This window comes from Vicugna pacos, chromosome 11, assembly GCF_048564905.1.
Source record: "Vicugna pacos chromosome 11, VicPac4, whole genome shotgun sequence".
Taxonomy (NCBI): domain Eukaryota; kingdom Metazoa; phylum Chordata; class Mammalia; order Artiodactyla; family Camelidae; genus Vicugna; species Vicugna pacos.
The window spans coordinates 50,643,035-50,661,486 of NC_132997.1; the positions used below are offsets into that span (position 1 = coordinate 50,643,035).

The 18,452-nt window shown below is 51.6% G+C and overlaps 1 protein-coding gene across 1 annotated transcript in view; it reads right to left on the reverse strand.

The window, feature by feature from the left end:
• Nucleotides 1-18,452, reverse strand: part of CDH23 (cadherin related 23) — a 388,627-nt gene that overhangs the window by 166,689 nt on the left and 203,486 nt on the right. The window contains exons 10-11 of the mRNA XM_072971348.1: nt 17,671-17,783; nt 15,868-16,056 (exon numbers count right to left, since the gene is read on the reverse strand). Coding sequence (XP_072827449.1) covers nt 15,868-16,056; nt 17,671-17,783 — 302 coding nt within the window. The remainder of the gene's footprint in view (nt 1-15,867; nt 16,057-17,670; nt 17,784-18,452) is intronic.

Here is an 18,452-nt window from a genome sequence, read left to right on the forward strand (position 1 = left end):
TTTCATCCCGCAGATGTGTGTATCATTCGTCTGCAGAAGAGGGTGTAAGGCGGACAGGTACTCCTCACCTGCATGTGCACGCTTCCCCTTCCTTCCTCTCTCCCTCCCTCTGGAAGGATCTGGCCCATCAGATCTGCAGCCAGCCCCAGGTCTCCTGGGAAATGAATTATAATTTGCACTGGGCACTTGTATTAAGGTAAATGAATGCCAGGTGCTTTCAAATTCTGTTTTCCTAACTTGAAACCCACCACACTAGCGCACTATGGGGAATCTCACACTTTCAAAGCCCAGATACACCTGGCTACTTGTCTCTCTCCTGCTCCCGGTCCCCACTCCCATCCTGTCCCTGGGCACTGAATCCCAACTCCAGGGACCCAGCAAAGCCCACGTCACACGGTAGTAGCTCAGTTCTCCTGTCTTTTTCTCTTCTGTGTTCTAGACTTGTCAGGTTCAGAGCCTTGGAGTGGGCCCCTCTCATGCCTGCCTCAGAGATGATGGGGCACTTCCCTTGGTTGACCAGCTGTTCCAGAGGTGATGGGCGCTTCCCTTGGTTGACCAGCTGACCAGCTGGGACTGAGAGAGTTTTTGGGATGTGGGTTTAAAATGCTAAAAATCTTGGTGGTCTCAGGAAAACCAGGATAATAGGTCCTCAACTCTGTGAGGCAAGTCTGAGAGCCCAGCAGGGGTTAGTTGGCACCACCGCCCAGGTGTCATGCACTGGGTGTGGTAAACAAAGAGTCTAAGCATCTGGTTCCAACCACACCAGCTCCTGTGTACCATAGGTGCTCCCCAAAGTCTGAGCTGACTTCAGAGGCTAACACCCACCATCAGCTCATATGCAGGAGGATGGGCGCACAACAGAGCAGGGGCTCTTGCTCAGCCCTGGGCACTGTGGCTCTGGGTGGGTGCCTTCTGGGGGTCACAGGTGCCACCTGTGTCCACTGGATACAGCAAAGCTAACTGTATCCACCCTCAGAGTTGGAACCAGCTGCTCTGGCCTCATTTCTATGCCCCAAGCAAATAACCATTTCTGGTAGGATCCAAATCTTTAGACTGCCCTGGACCTCTAAGGACCAGAGCAGTCAGCCTGGTGGGTACTTACTGAAACAGGGGTACTGGCCAGGAGGGCTAGACCCTCCTTAATAGTGCCTGTGGGCGTGGCCAAAGGGCAAGCTTTATGCAGAAGGCCCAGGGCTCACAGGGACCTTTCTAGGCGCACACATTCAGGGACTCCTGCCCAGGTCACCAGCTTGTACCCGGTGTGCAAGGGGCAGAGGGGCCACGTGGGATGTATGAGGCCCAAGCTCTTAATTCCAGGACAACATGCTCTACTCCCCAAGATCCCAAGGGAGCCAGGCCACCTCCTCCCATCCTTCCTCCCTCCCTCCTGCATGGGACCCTGCTTGAGAAGCGCCTGCCCTAAGTGGAAAGCTTAATGATTCCTTCCTTGTGGCCTGGCCTCCCAGCACAGGCGGCCACTTTTCTAACACTAAAGTCTTCCATTCTGATCAGAATCTGCCACCTTGGACCTCTCCCCTCATACCTGGCTGCAACCCCCTTTCTCACTCCACAGGCGAACTCTGCACTAGAGTTTTGGTTCTGTTTTGGGCAGCGGGCTAAAGTGGGATGTGAGTGTTCTCAGAGGTGCAGGGAGGAGAGTCTAAAATGCAGGGAGAAAAGGTGTGCATCCCAGGCCGCCCCAGATGCAGAATCATCCCTCCCCTTCCTCTGGGGACCCTTCTTACGGGAATTGCAGGCCTGAGGGCAGGGTCGCAGCAGGAGGAAGATGAACCTCGCTGGCCCAGGGTTTGTCCAGTCTCTGCTTTCTGGCTAGGAAACCGGGGAGGGCAGGGTGCAGAGCTGGGAGTGGGTCTTGCACGGAGCAGCTGCCTGGCTCTGTCGATTTACCATGCTAAAACCATTTCCCTGTTCCCACAGAGAGAGAAATGTGGCAAGGCAAAGAAATCTAAACGCCTTATGGAAATCAGGAGGGGACTCTGCCTGCTGCTAATCACACCACTTTATACTCCTCTGCCTCTCCAATAGGGAGTCCACCTTCCCCATGCGCCTTGGTGGCAGGGAAGGGGCTGGGAGAAATCCCATTGCTGCAGTGGTCTGGTTGGGGGGTGGGGCAGAACTCAAGACTATTTAGAGGCCAGGAACCTGGGTGTCCTGGGAGCCAGAAGGAGTGGTGATTTCATCTCTCTCCTGTTCCCAGCCCTCTGCTGAGTGGCGCTGCCCAGCCCTGGGGCTCCTGCCCTGTGAACAAAAGCACCACAAAAGCCCTAAGGAATGGTTCTTGGGCTGGGACAGGGCATTGGGCTCCAGGCAGATGGGTGACCATGCCTGATGACAGTGTCACTCAGCTGCCCCTGGGCATCCCGAAGTCAAACCCGGGCACAGAAGCCCAGGCTTGCAAAGAGCCCCAACTATTTGACTCACTCCATGCCTTCCAAGGCACACAGATATTGGCCACACAGTAACTGTGGTTGAATGGACAAAGCAATGCATGCATGAGTAAATGAGCTGCGTGTGTGTGTGTGTGTGTGTGTGTGTATCTGTGACTGTGTGGATGTGAGGAAAAAATCAGAAGACAGTGGAAAGGAGGGTAAGAGAGAGCTGATTCCATTCAATGAAAAACTAAGAGAGAAATAGAGACTCAGAGGGAGAGCAGGCAAGGGTGGTGGAGGGTGTTCAGATGAAGAACTAAGTTGAGGGAAAGACGAAACCAGGAGTCTGGCCATGCCCAGCAGAGTGGTGGCAGGTAGTGGCAGCTGCCATCTCTTCCTCTATCTAGCCACTTCCCTCTCCTGCCCTTCTGAGGTTCTACCACTCCCATCTCTGGGGTTCCAAACCTTAGCCTCACTCTAACCCTCCCCTTTCTCATGGACCCCCACATCCTGCCCCTACTCATTCTGCGTCTGCCATCACCCTCGGTCACTGTCCTCATTCTCCTGGTGTCCAGAGGAATCAACCTAAAGCACAGCTCTGAGGCTATCACTAATGCTCCAGAACCATCTTTGGCTCCTGACTGCCTGCTGAATTAAGTTCAGGCTCATCAAGGCCCTCCAGCCTACCTGTCTGGCTTTATAGGAGGATGTGTATTACATACTTGCTGAATTAAATGAAGTGGAGAGAAGGATGGTGCTACCTGAGTCTTAAAGTCCACCAGTGATGCTATTTATACTGATATCTTTCATATCATCTTTTTTTGGGGGGGTGTGGGTAGAGTGATCTTCAACTATTCATAGTTTTAATAATTAACATGCAGTGAAATTGACATTTTTGTGTATACAGTTCTATGAATTTTACCACATGTATACCTTTGTATTACCCTCATCACAACCAGGACACAGAACAGTCCTCACCCCGACTCCCTTGTGCTATCCCTTTCCAGTCACCTCTCTCCTACCCCTCACCCCTGGTAACCACTGATGGGTTCTTCATCACTATAGTTTTGGCTTTCAGGGAATGTCATGGAATCATGCAGGATGTAGCTTTTCACTGACATCATGCTTTTAAGATCCATGTAATTCTCACTTCACTTGGTCTGCTTATTGAAGCACAGCCCCGTTCCTATAGGATTCATTAGCATATCTGCCTGGACTGCAGAGCTAGGGCCGGGAAGTCCTGCATCTCTCTAAGGGGTGTGCCAGGGAGGGCTTTGAAATTGGGCAGGAGAAGAGGGTTAAATGGATTTAAAAGAAAAAACAAACAAACAAACAAATCAAGCCTGGTAGGCCTGTTCAGTAAATGTTAGTGGATTTGGACATTTCCTAATGAGAGTAATTAAGAGTCATTATGCTGAAAACAGGAAAGTAAACACAGATACGTATGCTAATTGGGGACTATTGATAGACCGTCAGGGCAGCTGCTGCTAGTCTTCTGAGTCGTATTCGTATTCCTATTTCTGCTACGAGCCCCTCCCCGCCCAACTGGCTCAGTCATTCTCCTGTCCTTCAATGCTCCCTCTTGGCCCGCCTCCTCCCTCAGGGGTGGCTCCTTCTCGGTGTCTTTGCTGGTTCATCCTCATCTCCCCTAACGTGAACACTGGGGTACCCAGGGCTGTTCAGCCCCCAGCCCTGCTCTCTGCTCTACCCACACCACTTTGCTAGGTGAGCAGATCTAGACCTGTGGCTTCAACTACAGTCCAGTCGCTGGCAGTGCACACATTTCCACCTCCAGCCTGGACCCACACAGTGTGGCTGGAGCCTCCTTGGCTCTAGAGGCTCCTGTCAGATTTCCAGGATTTAGGAGAGCCAGCTGAGGTCACGTTGGTAGCTTGAGATCAGCCCTGGTAGGAATACTTACACCACAGAGATCACCACACCACAGAGATCACCAAGAGATGAGGGCCCCCCCTCCCCTGGCCCTAATTGCCGCTTAATAGACATTTACCAGCACACCCCCTCTGCCTTTTCCATTTGGCTGTCTAATGAGCATGTCAAATGTGTTGAAAGCTAACTTAACAAATCTCACCTTCTCACCAAATCTACTGCTTCACCATCTCAGGAGGTTAGAACGCCAGTTTCCTAATGGCTTGTCATTCTTAACGACCCCCATTCCCCCAGCAATCCTGCTGACTCTCGCTTCAAACAGGCCCAGGAGTGGATCACTTCTCACTCTGACACACCCTTCCCTGCCCACTTACCGCCCTCACAACCTAGGAATGTCCCTGCCCTGTGTTGTCTATGTGCCCAAGCAGACAGCGCATCCCTAAATTTTTTAAATTGAGATAAGATTCACCATTTTAGTCATTCTAATTTGTACAATTCAGTGCTTTGTAGCATATTCACGATATTGTGCAATTAACACCTCTACCTAGTTCTAAATCATTTTCATTATCCCAAAAGGAAATCCTATACCCTGAGCAGTCTCTCCTCATGCCCTTCCCTCCAGCCCCTGCAACCCCGTGTACCTTCCGTCTCTATGGACTCCCCTGTTCTGGACATTTCATGTAAGTGCAATCACCCACTATGTGGCTTTTCGTGTCTGGATTCTTTCACCTAGCATCCTGTTTTCTAGATTTGCCTGTGTCGTTCTAATGGTTGAATAATATTCCACTGTTTGGAGATACCCTGTCTGTTTATCCACTCATCACCCAATGGGCATTTAGGTTGTTCCTACAGACTGTCCTTTGGAAACTTCAGCCAGATCAGGTCACCTGTTCCCTGCCCATTACCCTCAGGTGGCTTCCTGTCTCACTCCTCGTGAAAGCCAAACTCTGACAGTGGCGGGGCTGTCCACCCTCCTCCCCAGCCCAGGGGCCTCCTTGAAATGCAGGCGCACTCTGTCTCAAAGCCACTGCGCCTGCTGCTCCTTCTGCCTGGAACGTTCTTCTTCCAAATACCCACACGACTCACCCCCCACTTCACTGAGGTCTCTCCTCAAATGCCATCCTATCAGAGAGACTGCCTCTGTCCAGCACTCCCCTAGACCCCTCACCCTGCTTTATTTTCTCTATGGTTCTCATCACCACTTGACATAATACATATCGACTTGTTTTTTAGTGCCCCACCACTGGAACAGAAGCTGCCCAAGGGCTGGACTTTGGCTGTTGTGTTCACTTACGAACAGTGCCTAGAATAGCACATGGCACATGCAGGTGCGCAACACATACTTGCTGAGTAAAGGAACGGATGGTTGATTCCTGCCTCCCTCTAGGGCATCTCTTTCCTCCCATCCCACATACTTCACTAGCCGTGTGTATCACTGGCCATGCTCTGTGACCTTATGTGGAAGGGTCCTCTCTGAGCCCTTGTGCTCACGTGAGAAGGGCAGAGGTATCATTTGCCGGCTGACAAAGGACTCAGAGCACTTATCAGGAGGAGGGGCAAATGTGCTCCACTCTGTGCCAAAGTATCCTTCTAACCCAAGATGTAAACATATGACAACACTGACTTTGAAAATTTCTTCTCACTCCCAATTCCTTTTTCAAATTAAATGTAGAAACTAAGACCTGGAGAGGAAGGAGGAAACGTTTGCCTTCGGTCTTCATGGACAGTGTGACAACACAGCAATGAAACCTTGCCTGGCATCAATCGCCACCCCCACTCCAAACCCCAGCCCCAGCCCATTCTCCCTCTCAGGGCACAGAGCCAGCAGGAGCCCAGGAAAGCAGGGCTGGGCACTGGCTCCGAGGAGAGGTTCCCAGCCCTCCTTGGTGGCCCACCCTCAGCACAGCTGCTCGGAGGGGCTCTGCACTCCCCTTGCCTTGATGATGAGGATGTTTCTCAGCCAGTGGTCACAGTGGTGGGGAGAGATACACAGGCCCAGCTTCCAGCTGAGCTGTGCTTCCCCCTACCCTTCAAGACGGGGATAAACAAGACATACCACCTGTTGCTGTCGGGGGCGGGACAGGGGGTGGGAAATGGGGCAGGTGGGGGAGTGCGGGAGGAAGATACCATGTTCTAGGGTGACGCTGGGCTCCCCAAGGCTCATGGCGAAGGGGCACTAGAGTGGGCATGACCCAGCCAAGAGGTGTCGGAGAAAGGATGAAGTTTGTTAGTTCTGTTTCTGATCCTGGTGAGGGACTTCAGGAAAACCAGCCCTGTCTTCAGGGAGCACCGAGGCTAAAACGATTCCTGCCACTTCCCATCCATGCCAATGGCGTGGGGAAGGGAGCTGAGTTAAGGGAAGCCAACCTCCAGATCTAGTATGAAAGACACCTCCAGCCACTGGAGGGGACTTGAGAGCCACAGGCGCTGGGCAGGGAAGAGGTGAGGTCCAGGAGCTGGCACTACAGCTGCCAAAGAGGCCCAGCCTGCTTCACACCCCCACCAGGGCTACAGGGCCTGGTGTAAATAGCATGCTAATTAGATTTACGGTGAGACTAAATTAGGAGGTGTCTGAATCATGCCGAGGACACCCTCTGGTCCTTGGGGGAGGCTGGAGCTTAGCACGCTGGGAGGAATCACACCACGGGATGCAGCCACGCACAGAAAAATCCTAATAATCATCATCGTCATAATAAGAGCCTCAGCCAAGGCAACTGGGGAGAAATTGATGGGAAAAAGCACCAGCGGGGCTGCCCTCCTTCCCCTAGCTTCCCTTCCAGAACGGCTTTGCTTTGAAGTCAACAGATATTTTCCTGGAGAGCCTAAATCTTGAGGGAGGAACCCTAGAAATGTGCGCTCAAGCTGTGACACAGCAGAGGTCTTGCAGACAGACCCTGCCCATGGCCATGTTCACTCAGGCCCCACGGATCCCAGCTCCCTGCTGGCTGGACTGTCCTGCTTTGCAACAGAAACTACCTGAAATAGGAGAAGGTAGGATGGGCACCCCGGCCAAGGGAAGGTTGTCAGGCAACGCTGACCTCCTCTTCTCCATGTGCCTTGCCTTGGTTGTTCCCTTGGCCGGACCCCTCACCCCACTACCCCCTCTTAGCTTCACTTCAACGATGAAATCACAGGCTGGGTGAGAGGTACAGAATGTTGGAAGCATTCCATCTACCTCCCTTAGATCCCTGGAGGGATTCAGTGGGAGGTGGGTGATTTCCAGCCAGATCCCAGTTATCTCCCTAATGGAGGGGAAAGAAGGGCCTGGATGATTGGATAATCACACATCCACAGGGAGCAGAAATCCTCCATCTGCCTCCACGGATGCTGACAGCCTGCCCTCCCCCCTCTCCCCCATCTCTTCACTGCTTCTAGAGTTTGGTTTCTAGTTCAAATTGCTTTGGAAAATAGGAAAGCGGAGGTCCCTGCCTTGGGTCACTTCAGCAGGTAGGGAGAGTTTAGGGCAGCTGGGATCACTCCCTGGGGTGGCAGGTACGTATATTTCCCGTGTCTCTACTGCAGAGTAGATGCTGGTAGATGGATTTATGCGGCTCAGTTGAACAGTGGCCTGGAGGGTCCAGAGCCGGAAAATGGACCTTCAACGGAATGTCTGACATGGAGCACGTGGTCTCCCTGCTCTTGCCCCACCCCACTCCCTGCAAATGGCTGTGCAGCTCAGGACGGCCACTCTGAGAACCAGCGGAAGGTCAGCCTTACAGCAAGAGCCGCAGGGGGAGCTGAGATGAAGGGAGGCCAGGGATTAAGGAGGGGTTTTTCATCTTTGTTTTTGCCACGGACCCTCTGACAGTCTGGTGAAGCCCACGGACCCCCATGTCAGAATAACAACGGCATAAAATAAAATCCACAGGACCACAATGTCAGTTAATTATCTTGAAATTCAGTTATCAAAGCATTTTAAAAGGGTATTATAGTAGAAATTATGTGCTTTTTAATGCATAAAACAATGAGATTTGGCAGCAGGTCTAATATAGGCTATAATTTCAAAGTAGTGATGGGTGTAAATGATATTTTGAGATCCCTGCAACACCTGTAATGTGATATAAAAATATCTGAGATTTCTCTTGGGGTCAGAGTCACAGGTACTACTGACGCCCCTGTGGTTTATTTCTGTTTTATAATTAAAGGGAGTGCAAAAGTTCAGGGAGAGGTTAGCAAAAACAAAGATGCAGACTTTTCTCCATCCAGGGTCAAGGATGCCTTGGGGAGTCCGTGGGCCCCCACTCCTGGATTCAGAGCCCTTGGACTGAAAGGAAGCCTGGGAGGGGCCCGTGGGGCCTATACCACAGCCTTGCCAGGCTGCATGGGGAGCGGGGTCAGAGGGACTACAGGCTGGACAGACTAACAGGAACAAACACGAAAATAAATTTAAATAAATACAAGGTTGTGGGCCAGGCTCCCTGACAGGCCTGGGAACACACATGGAATGGAAAATGAGGGTGATGGATAAAATATAAAGCCAAGATTAACAGGAGAACAAGAGCAACCTCCCTTTCTAACTGCCCCCACCACCCCCCTCCCCGCCCAAATAAACCCAGTATTCCGGAATATGGCCTTTTCTCCCTGTCATTTGCTTTCTTTTATTTACTTGTTTGGTGATGTTTTCTCCTTGGGGAGGTGGGTAATTCTGGGGTTTTTTTCTATGCCCCTCAAACAAATAAATTGTGTCAGCTCCTGCCTGAAATAGGAATTAGCTCCTGCCAGATGTGTCCCCGTTCACCTCTGCCGTGTGGCCGTCCCCACTGCCTCATCTCCCCCTCGCCTTCCCACCAGACACGCTGGAGGTGGGACATCCACCGCTGGGTGGGACCAAACCTCTGAGTATGGGGCACCCTGGCTACAAACGAGGAACCCCGCAGCACAAGCAAGAAGCACAGGATTGAATGTTTAAGACCAAGCTCTGCGACTCACTGGCTATGTGACCTTGGAGTAGCCTCTTAACCTCTGTGAGCCTCGCTTTCCTTTTCTCTAGAAGAAAACAGTATATATACCTTCCAGGGCCGGGAATAAGAAATGCTAAGATTTAAAGAGTGATTTTCATGGGCCAGGCACTGTTCTAAATACACATATTAACCATATAATCCTCATAACAGCTCTGTGAGGTAGGTACTATTACTGTCTCCATTTTGTAAGTAGGAAAACTGAATCAGAGGGGATAAATAAGTCCCCTAAAGTAAGAAAGAACAAAAGTAGCAGTGCCGAGATTTGAACCCAGGCTTCAAAGTCCTTATTTTTAACTACTCTAGCTGGCTGGCTCTTCCTAACCCATGAAGGGATGCCCCAGGTGGTACTAAATAAGCACCAGGTGGGTTGGCTGGGAGAGGCTCGGGGTAGGGGCACGAGGGGCATGAGGCCCATAGCGGTGCCAGGCTCCTCTGCCCAAAGCAGGGAGCGGAGGCGGCTGGAACAAGTCCAGGGAAGGACGATGGGCCAATGTTGGGAGCAGGAGTGAAGTGGGAAGTGTGGCCGGTCTCCCCCTTCCCATCCAGGTCCTCTTAGACAAAAAGAATGTTTGAGATTTGCAGATACTAACTACTGTATATAAAATAGATAAACAACAGCCTGGAGAACTATATTCAATATCTTGTAGTAACCCATAATGAAAAAGAATATGAAAACAAATATATGTATGTTCATGTATGACTGAAACATTATGCTGTACACCAGAAATTGACACAAAATTATAAACGGAATATACTTCAATAAAAAAAGAATGCAAATAAAAAAATAGATTTAACAGAATAAAAAATGGTTAGAATTTATAGTCCTAAGGCTGAATGGTCCAACCCACGGTTTCCCAGAGATGGACACGGAGGCACAGAGTGGGGACCCAACTTGTGCAGAATCCCTCTGGGACCGGGCTTCGCTGCTCTCTCCGCCACCTCCTCGGGGCGGTCCAGCTAGGTCTGGTACAGACCGCTATGGTCAGAATTCAAAACCCTGGACCAATTGGAAGCGGGAGAGCCTCTGTTACGAAGACTGAAGACGGCCACTCAGTCTCCATCTGGGAAGGGTTCTGAAGGCGGTTTCTGGAGGACTTTTTGAGTTTCATTACAAGGGGGTCTGGTTTTCTCTGGCTTCCTGTAAACACCTTAAGAGGAAAATGGCTAACTGGCGGGAGAGCCTCAAGTCAGACGCTGGAAAGAACCTGCTGGTCAAGGGCAGCGGGAGGGCTTTCTGAGCAGGAGTCGTTGCTATGCTGCTGATTCCTTGCTTCCACCCATGGGCCCTGACACCCATTTTCAACACAGCCATCAGAGGGCTCCTTAAGAAAGATGACTCAGAGCACGTCAACTGCCTGGTTCCCCACAGGTTCAAAGTAACAGAAAAACCCCTTCCTGGGGCTGGTGGGCATGGCTGGCCCCTACTGGTGGCTGTAGCCTCACCTCCTACTGCTCGCTCAAGCTCCCTTGGCCGGTCCCACCAGCCTCTCCTCTCCTTGGAAACCAGGCCAGTTCCCTTGTGGGGATCTCTTCCCTTGCAGGGAAGAACCTGCTGCTAGAAGGTTCCATCTCTGAAGCTCTGTGTGGCTGCCCCTCTACACCACTTAACCGTAGCTCCAAGGGCACCTCCTTGAAAGGCCTTCTGGGACCACTGAATTGAAAATAGGCCCCTACCCACCATCACTCACCCCGTTTATGGACCCCTGACATTCATTTCCACCTGCCACAGGTTGGCATCTGCCTTCTCCTCCAGCTTCCCTGCCTGGAATGAAAGAGAAGCTCTTGGAGGGCAGGGACTAACATCTTCAGTACCACCTCCAGTGGCGCGGACATAGTAGGTAACAATAGCGTTTGTTGAGTGAATGAGTGCTTCAACCCCCACCGTGTACATTTCAACATGGTCCCTCAGAAAGGCCGGATGGGGGCACATTATTGAGACCTGAAGGCCATTCTGAAATGATTCCAAGTCCCAGAAGCAGGTAGATTAGGCAGGAAAGGCCTCTCTGGGGGGATATTGGCACCCCACTCCCCACTCCCACCCCTCTCCTCTGCAAACAGATTCCCCAGGACAGCAGCAAATCTGTTCTGAGAAGCTGTGGGTCAGAAATAAAGCAGATCAAATGCTCCCAACTCCTGAGGAGAAAGGTAAGATATACATGAATGGTATTTCTTCTGACGGCATGTGAGAGGAAATGTCCATTGTTAGTCTAGTCAACGGGGAGGGGTCATGCAGAGTGCAAAAACAGTATTTAAAAGCCACCCCCTTGGCTGGAATTTGTAAAGCAGCTAGAGGCACAGATGGGCTTCAATACTTCTGCCTCCCTCCCCCAACTGTTTGGAGGCAGGATACAGATAATCCACTTGGATCTAAGTCGAAGAGTGGTTTTAGGGACAACTGAACAGAAACTTCCAACTCTTCCGATCACCCAACCCGTGCAGATGGGAAAACATGACAGCCTGTGGTTGGTTCAGCTGTAGGTAGGGCTGGGGAGGGCTGCAGGCAATATTGGGAGAGGAAAAGTTGACCAAATCAGAGAAAATGTAAAGATCATGTTGAGAGCAAGGGGGTGGGTAAGGGTGGGTAAAGCTATGATGGGAATCCAAGTGGGTGAGTGTGTAGCTTTTTCCAGTGGCTCCTAGAACCCCGAGGAAGAGACAAGAGAATGCCCAGCAGCCAAGCTGAGGGAATGAGGCTGCTGCAGCCTTTAATTTGAAACTCAGAGATGAGCTCCCATACCAAGGCTGACTCCTGGGGCCTTTGCCTTGAGATTTTTTTGGTGTGATTTGCATTACAACCATCTATTTGCATCTCAGCTGTCACAGGGTGCAAATGGGTTGTTGTTGGTTTCAGCCCACCCCATCTCTTTCTCCTCTGGCTTCTGTGAGTTTTCTATAGCTGGGCAAAGGGGAAGAAATTACTCAGTGAGATTTGACAATGAGGATGGAGTCCTGGGGACAGAGAAAGGGCCTTTTTCAAGCACCTTTGTTATACTGAATGGTCTGGCAGAGCCTGAGGTTCAGCAAGAGGTTGAGTAGAATCTTAGATCTGGAGGGGATGACAGGCATTTTCTAGTCTTTGTGAATTAGATGAGCATCTTTATTAGGAACGATTGCCACAAAGTACTGACTGACAGGTTAAACTGCTTCCTCCTTCCCTTTTCCATCAACTCCTGCTCCTGTCCCTCACTGTACCTTTGAAGTCACTTTCTTACACAAACTCAGCTGGAGTTGGGCTTCAGCAGAGGGGTACTGACTGATGATCCAGTTTGGATAAAGCCCTGGGCCACCTCATTGCTACTTTTATCATTTCATCATGCTTTGAACTCAACCGGTATCTATTCCTGCAGTGCCTCCCAAGTGCTAGGCTTGCTGTGAGGCACTCAGTTACACTGTGGATCATTCACTCCAATCGGGGAGAGAGACACTGTCAAGATCATCACACTAACAATTGCAAAATCACAGTCATGTTGAGTGCAAAGGAGACTCATGTGTTCTACAGCATCTATGACAAAGGGATGTGACCTCTCCTCCTGCTCCCTTCCGTTCTCCAAATCTGCTCAATAAACACATTTTCTGCCACACCCAGCAAACCCAGAGTCACTTTCAACCCAGACACAAATCCCAACAGATGGATGCTCCCCTCAGAAAGAGAAGCGGAAGAAATGACAATTAAAAAATATTTTGAGGGGAAGCTGCTTGATTCCTCATTGAGGGTCTCTGATTTTCTCCACACTTTGGACACTTGGGCAAATTCCAGCACCAGTGGCCTCTGTCTTCTGTTTCCTGCCAGTGATGTGGCGGGACACTCCACCCTGAGAACCTAGGGCCTGACCATCAGTACCCAAGACTGGGCTTTGGGAGCATCTACCTGGTCAGATCTGAATCCCTCCAGACTTGTGGAGAAGAGATGAGAGATATAAAACAGCAGGGCAACTCAGAAAGCAATATGATCTCTCCCTCCTATTTAGGAACCAGCCGAGGACCACATCTGGGGTGGTTTGGGTGCAGCCCTCCTGGGAGACTGGAGGATGGCCCCCGTGACCTTAGGGTGAGGTAGCCTGGGCTTCTGGGCTGCCTCTCCTCTCTCTCTGTTCCTCACTGTGCCCAGGAGAAGTGGGACCCTTTGGGAAGGAGGCCAGTCCTTCACTATCAGAGACACTGGCCAACTCCCTGGGAAAAGCAGCAAAATGGTCCCTGGTGGTGTTGGGCACTGTGTCTGCAGTGTGTGTGCTGATGGCTGTGCCCCAGAGGAGAGTGGCCACTAGGGCAGGCTGGATCCAGACGCCCCTCAGCCTTCCTACAGATGCTTCAGACAGACTTTCTGCAAAGGAGCCTGAGATAAAACCGAAGGGTCAGCGTAACCTTGAAATCCCCCAACAAGTCATAGTGAGCAGGGCTCTGGGAATTCTGGCCCTGCTGGGGGTGATGCTCCCTGGACCCATCTGGTTAACATCTGGCAGGCACTGTGGTAAGTCCTATATCCGTGTCATCTGATCTCCTTCTCTCCACATAACTTGTTGATATCCTTTGTGGCAGAGACAAATATTTAGCTGCTTCCCCACATTCCCCAGCATTCTGGCAGTGAGGTGGGGGGCACATAACTAGTTCTGGCTGACGGACCCTGAATAGAAGTCGCAGAGCCACTTCTGGGATGAAGCACAGAAGAACCCTTTAGCTGCCTCCGCCCTCCTGCAGCAACCAGGATCCTGCAGAGTGTGCACCTGAGGTCTCCCTGCCCACCCTTGCTGGACAAGTAGCTCCAGTGACAAATAAACTGCCTTTTCAGGGTTAATGTATTCCTGCAATAGAAACCAACAGATACATTTTCTTTTTATTTCTTTTTTACATAGATGAGCAAAGTGAGGCTGAGAAAGGGTTGACAACTCACCCAAGGTGGCAGAGCTAGTAAACGGTAGGGCTGGCCTTGAACACAGGCCCTGTCTGATTCCTTGGCTTGGCATTCAAGGCCCCCAAGGCCATGATCCAGCCCACGTTCCCAGCAGCCCACTCCACAAACCCTGATCAGTTGCATGGGTTCCTGCCTGCTCTCTCCATCATCCACTTACAAGTCTCTCCCTCTGAGCCTCTCTGTGGGCCATTGCCTGGGCCCGCCAGCCCTCCTGAGCACCCTTTCATCATCTGATTTCTGCCCCAAGGCTCAGCCCAAGTCCCCCTCTTGCCATAGTCTTTCCTGATTCTCCAGCCCCTACTCCCCCATCCTCAGCTGAGCTCTGGAGCCCTCACTGCCCGCAGGCACTGGACCCCGGACCCACACTAGTTCTGGTGTCTCTCTTCCCTTGGGCATCGTTATCAGCCTGAAACCAAGGATGGGATCTTCTTCTGAGGTTCTCATTCACACAGCTGTCTCCAAAGGGGGCGCCTGGCCTCCAGAGGGATACAAGATGATCCAGTGGGGCATGAGAAAATGTTAGAACTTGTTTGTACACTTATTTTTCTCCACCTTTGAAACTTTCTACATTATTGTATGTGTTTTAAACTTACATACTACATTCGCATAAACACATATGGTCCCATGGGACAGGGACCATGGATTCCCAGACTCCCTCAAAGTGGCCAAACATAGCTCTTTGTAAACAGTAGGTGCTCAGTACACACATATGTGCGCTTGTGCACACACACACACACACACAGACACAGACACACATACACAGGGACTGACTTGTCCTTGTGAACCCAAGTCCTTGGGGGGACCGTGTCCAGTTGAGAAAAGCAGACAGGAGAGGGGCAAGGGAGTGAGGAGAAGCCGGCCCGAAGCAAGACCAGTGCGGAAGCCCTGTGTGAGGATGTGAAGAGTAATTGTAGAGAAGCACCTCGGGCAGGAAAACCTAATGGAATTCCTGAGCAGAGTGGACCAGGGGAGCTGCGGTAATAAATAGAAGTCCTATTAAGGTTGTGACTGCTGACAGGCAGGGGAGGTGGGGCAGGGGTAGGAGTGGGGTAGGAGGCAGGCTGAGAGGGTCGTGAAGGGATGGAGGCTGCCCCACCCAGGCTGGCCCTTGGCCCAATGACAGAGGGTGTGGCAGGGCTCTGCAGACTGGTGGAGCCTCCTCCCTCCTGCTCCTCTCCCTCACTCGTGCCCTTTGTGCCTTCCTCTTAAGACTGGCCTCAGTGGCAGGCCCTTGGGCAGGGGGATGCAGGCGTCCTGGACCCCTCTGGAGTCTCTTTATGGCCTGGGATCCCCTGGAAGGCACTTAGACTCCTTGCATGGAAAAGTAGGGTCCTACTACCCCCCAAAGCAGGAATAAGACTTTTTTCCAAGGTCATCATTTATAAAAGAGCCTTTACCTTTTAAAATTTCTATTTTGTGTGTGTATGGTTCATAACGTCATACCAGATGAGTGCGCTGATCATGTATATAAATTTCTAAGTACAGAACTATACACTGGAGGTGTGTGCTCAAATGTTTTTTACAGGGTGTAGGGGCAGAAGTTTAGAGACTACTGACTTTTTCAGTCTTACTTATCCTCAGAACGTAGCACCTCAGGAGTGCAGCAATGTTTGTTTCTATTTACAGATGGGGACCTAGGAGCCCAGAGACCCCTGGCATCCCTCCCAGGGCTGCACAGCCCAGGCTGGGCAGAGGGTGTCGACTGCCTTCTGGGACTCACCTCGTCCTTGTCCACCACCTGGATGAAGAGGGGGAGGGCAAAGCCGACCTGCGCCAGCTCGGTGATGGCCACGCTGTACTCGGAGCTGTTGAACTCTGGGGCATTGTCATTGATGTCAATCACTAGGATGTTGAAGGTCGTGGTCACTGTGGCGTCGGATGGGGTGCGGTCATCATTCAGCTCTGTGCCCTGCAGAGGGAGGAATAAACACCCCAGGGATGAAGGTAGCTGTAATCACAACAATAGCTGTCATTCACCAAGGCCTTCTCAAAACTAGGCACCGCGCTTTATGTGAATTATCCCCTCTAATCCTCACCATAAGTCCAGGACGGAGATTCTATCATTAGCATCCTCACTTTACTGACCCCATTACAGGTGAGAAAACTGAAGCTCAGAGAGGTTAAGCTTCTTGTGCAAGGACACACAACCAGAGCAGGTGTCAAACTCAGGCAGTGGGATTCTAGAACCAAGGGGATAAGGTAGAGTTTTAGGGGTTCATCTAGGGGCAAAGGGAGAGTATTCATTTTGGCAGATGATGAAATTGAGGCCAAGAAGTTTTGTGCTAGCGGGTAATCAGGCCTTAATTCAGCATCTGCTATGGACTGAACACTGTGCTAGGCACTGGGATGGTCTGGGTTGGACTCAGGAAAAGATGGACTCAGATACATGGGCACCTGCTCTCTGGACCAGAGTCTTTGGACCATAAGATACCCATTCCCAGTTCCCACCCCAAACCTCTGAACCAGAATCTCTGATGAAAAGGTCCAGGACTAGGTATCTTTTACCAGCACCCCAGGAGATTTGAACTCACAGTCAAGCGGGGAACTCACCCTCATATTTTATATAAAGATGGCAAAACTGAGCTCAGGGCCCCACCGTGAATTGGTGGTGGCACTGGGACTAGGGGGCAGCCCTCTGCCTTTGGAGCTGCCTGCCTCCATAGGAAGGGAGCAGGGACAGGAGGGGAGGCTGGAGGGGTCCTCGAGCTTGGTGCTGGGTCAGGGAAAGGCTGTGTTAGTTCACCCTCCCCCAGCTGGCTCGTGTGTGCACATCGGGTGGAGAGGATGGAGCCGGTGGGCGAGTCAGGACTATCAATCCATCGCTGCCACAGGCCCTCTCAAGGCCAAGGAGAGTAATTAAGGGCTAGGCTGGGCTGCACCATCCTCCCCACCCTGATGGAAGGGCCTCCTTCCCAGAGCCCACTCCTCAGTCCTGGTGCCACCCCCTCCTCTCAATCAATGGCTGGGGCCGGGGAGGACCACTGTGGTCCAGGCAGCATCCATACTCTAAACGGGTTTCCCAGGGAATGCCTCAGCAAATCATTGAATGCAAACCAGCCATGAGTGGCAGGGGGCTGCCAGGGTGGGGACCACTGCAGCTTCTGCCCCCTCCTGGCTGCACCGCTGTTTCCTAAGAGGATAACAGCTCCAGGGAAGTTATGAGAATTAGAAATGGGAGAAAACCTCAGAAACGGGGTAAACTCAAGAATCTGAGTTGTCTTATAAGAGAGAACTTAGAATCATGGGATAACAATAAGGAACTCGGGATGAGCACCTACTCTGCGCTTCTTCATCCCTGAAAAGGGGGTGAAACTTGCAGTCCTCTGCAGTTGTTGATAACAGCTGTGAAGTGTCCAGCAGGGCCCTGACAAGGCCTACACCAGACAGGCGCTGGCTCTTCCTGAGAGGGGCCCTGGGCCTGAAACCTGGGAATCAGTGCAGAGTGAGGGAGCAGAGGTGACATGCCTGCTGGATCCTCAGGCATCCCCTCTTGGGATGGAGGTGCCCACCACCCAGCTCTCACCTTCACGGTCAGGATGAAGCCGTGGCTGTACAGGGGGTTCTCCCGGTCCAGCAGGCCGTTCAAGGTCAGTGCCCCGCTGATGTAGTCCAGCGCAAAGATGCTGTTGGTGTTTCCTGCAAGACAGAGAAGAATTCAGGGTGTGACTGGAGTGCAGGACAGGTGGACATGAGGCAGGGGGCCAGGGCTCCCCTCCGGACATTAAGGACTCATCAATAATTTAAAATGGATGCTGGTTCCAGGAGTAATAGAAAGAGCTCTGGGGTACAAAGGAGCACACAGCCCAGGCAGCAGGCGGCACTGAGTCACAGGATAAGAACTTTATACCCGCTGCGTCTCCCTCAGGTCTCTGCCTGAGTCAAGGTGAGAGTCTTGCTTTGGTGCTTATATGTCTTGAACACCCTCTTGTTAGTTTTCCTTTTTAACAGAGAGAGAGAGCGCGAGCAGGCTTCAGGTCCAGAGCTTTCCAAAGGGAGCAGTACCCAGCTAGGACCCAGTAACTGCTGTGTCTGAATATTTGTGTCCCCCCAGTTCACATCCTAACCCCCACAGGCGATGGCAGCAGCAGGTGGGGCCTTTGGGAGGTGCTTAGGTCATGAGGGTGAAACTCTCAGAATGGGACTAGTCTCTTACAGAAGAGACCCCAGAGAGCTCCCCTGCCCCTCCTACTGTGGGAGGACACAGCGAGAAGGCACCACCTGACCCAGGAAGAGGGTCCTCACCCGGTCCCGCTGGCACCCTGATCTCGGACTTGCAGCCAGCAGACCTGTGAGAAATAAATTTCT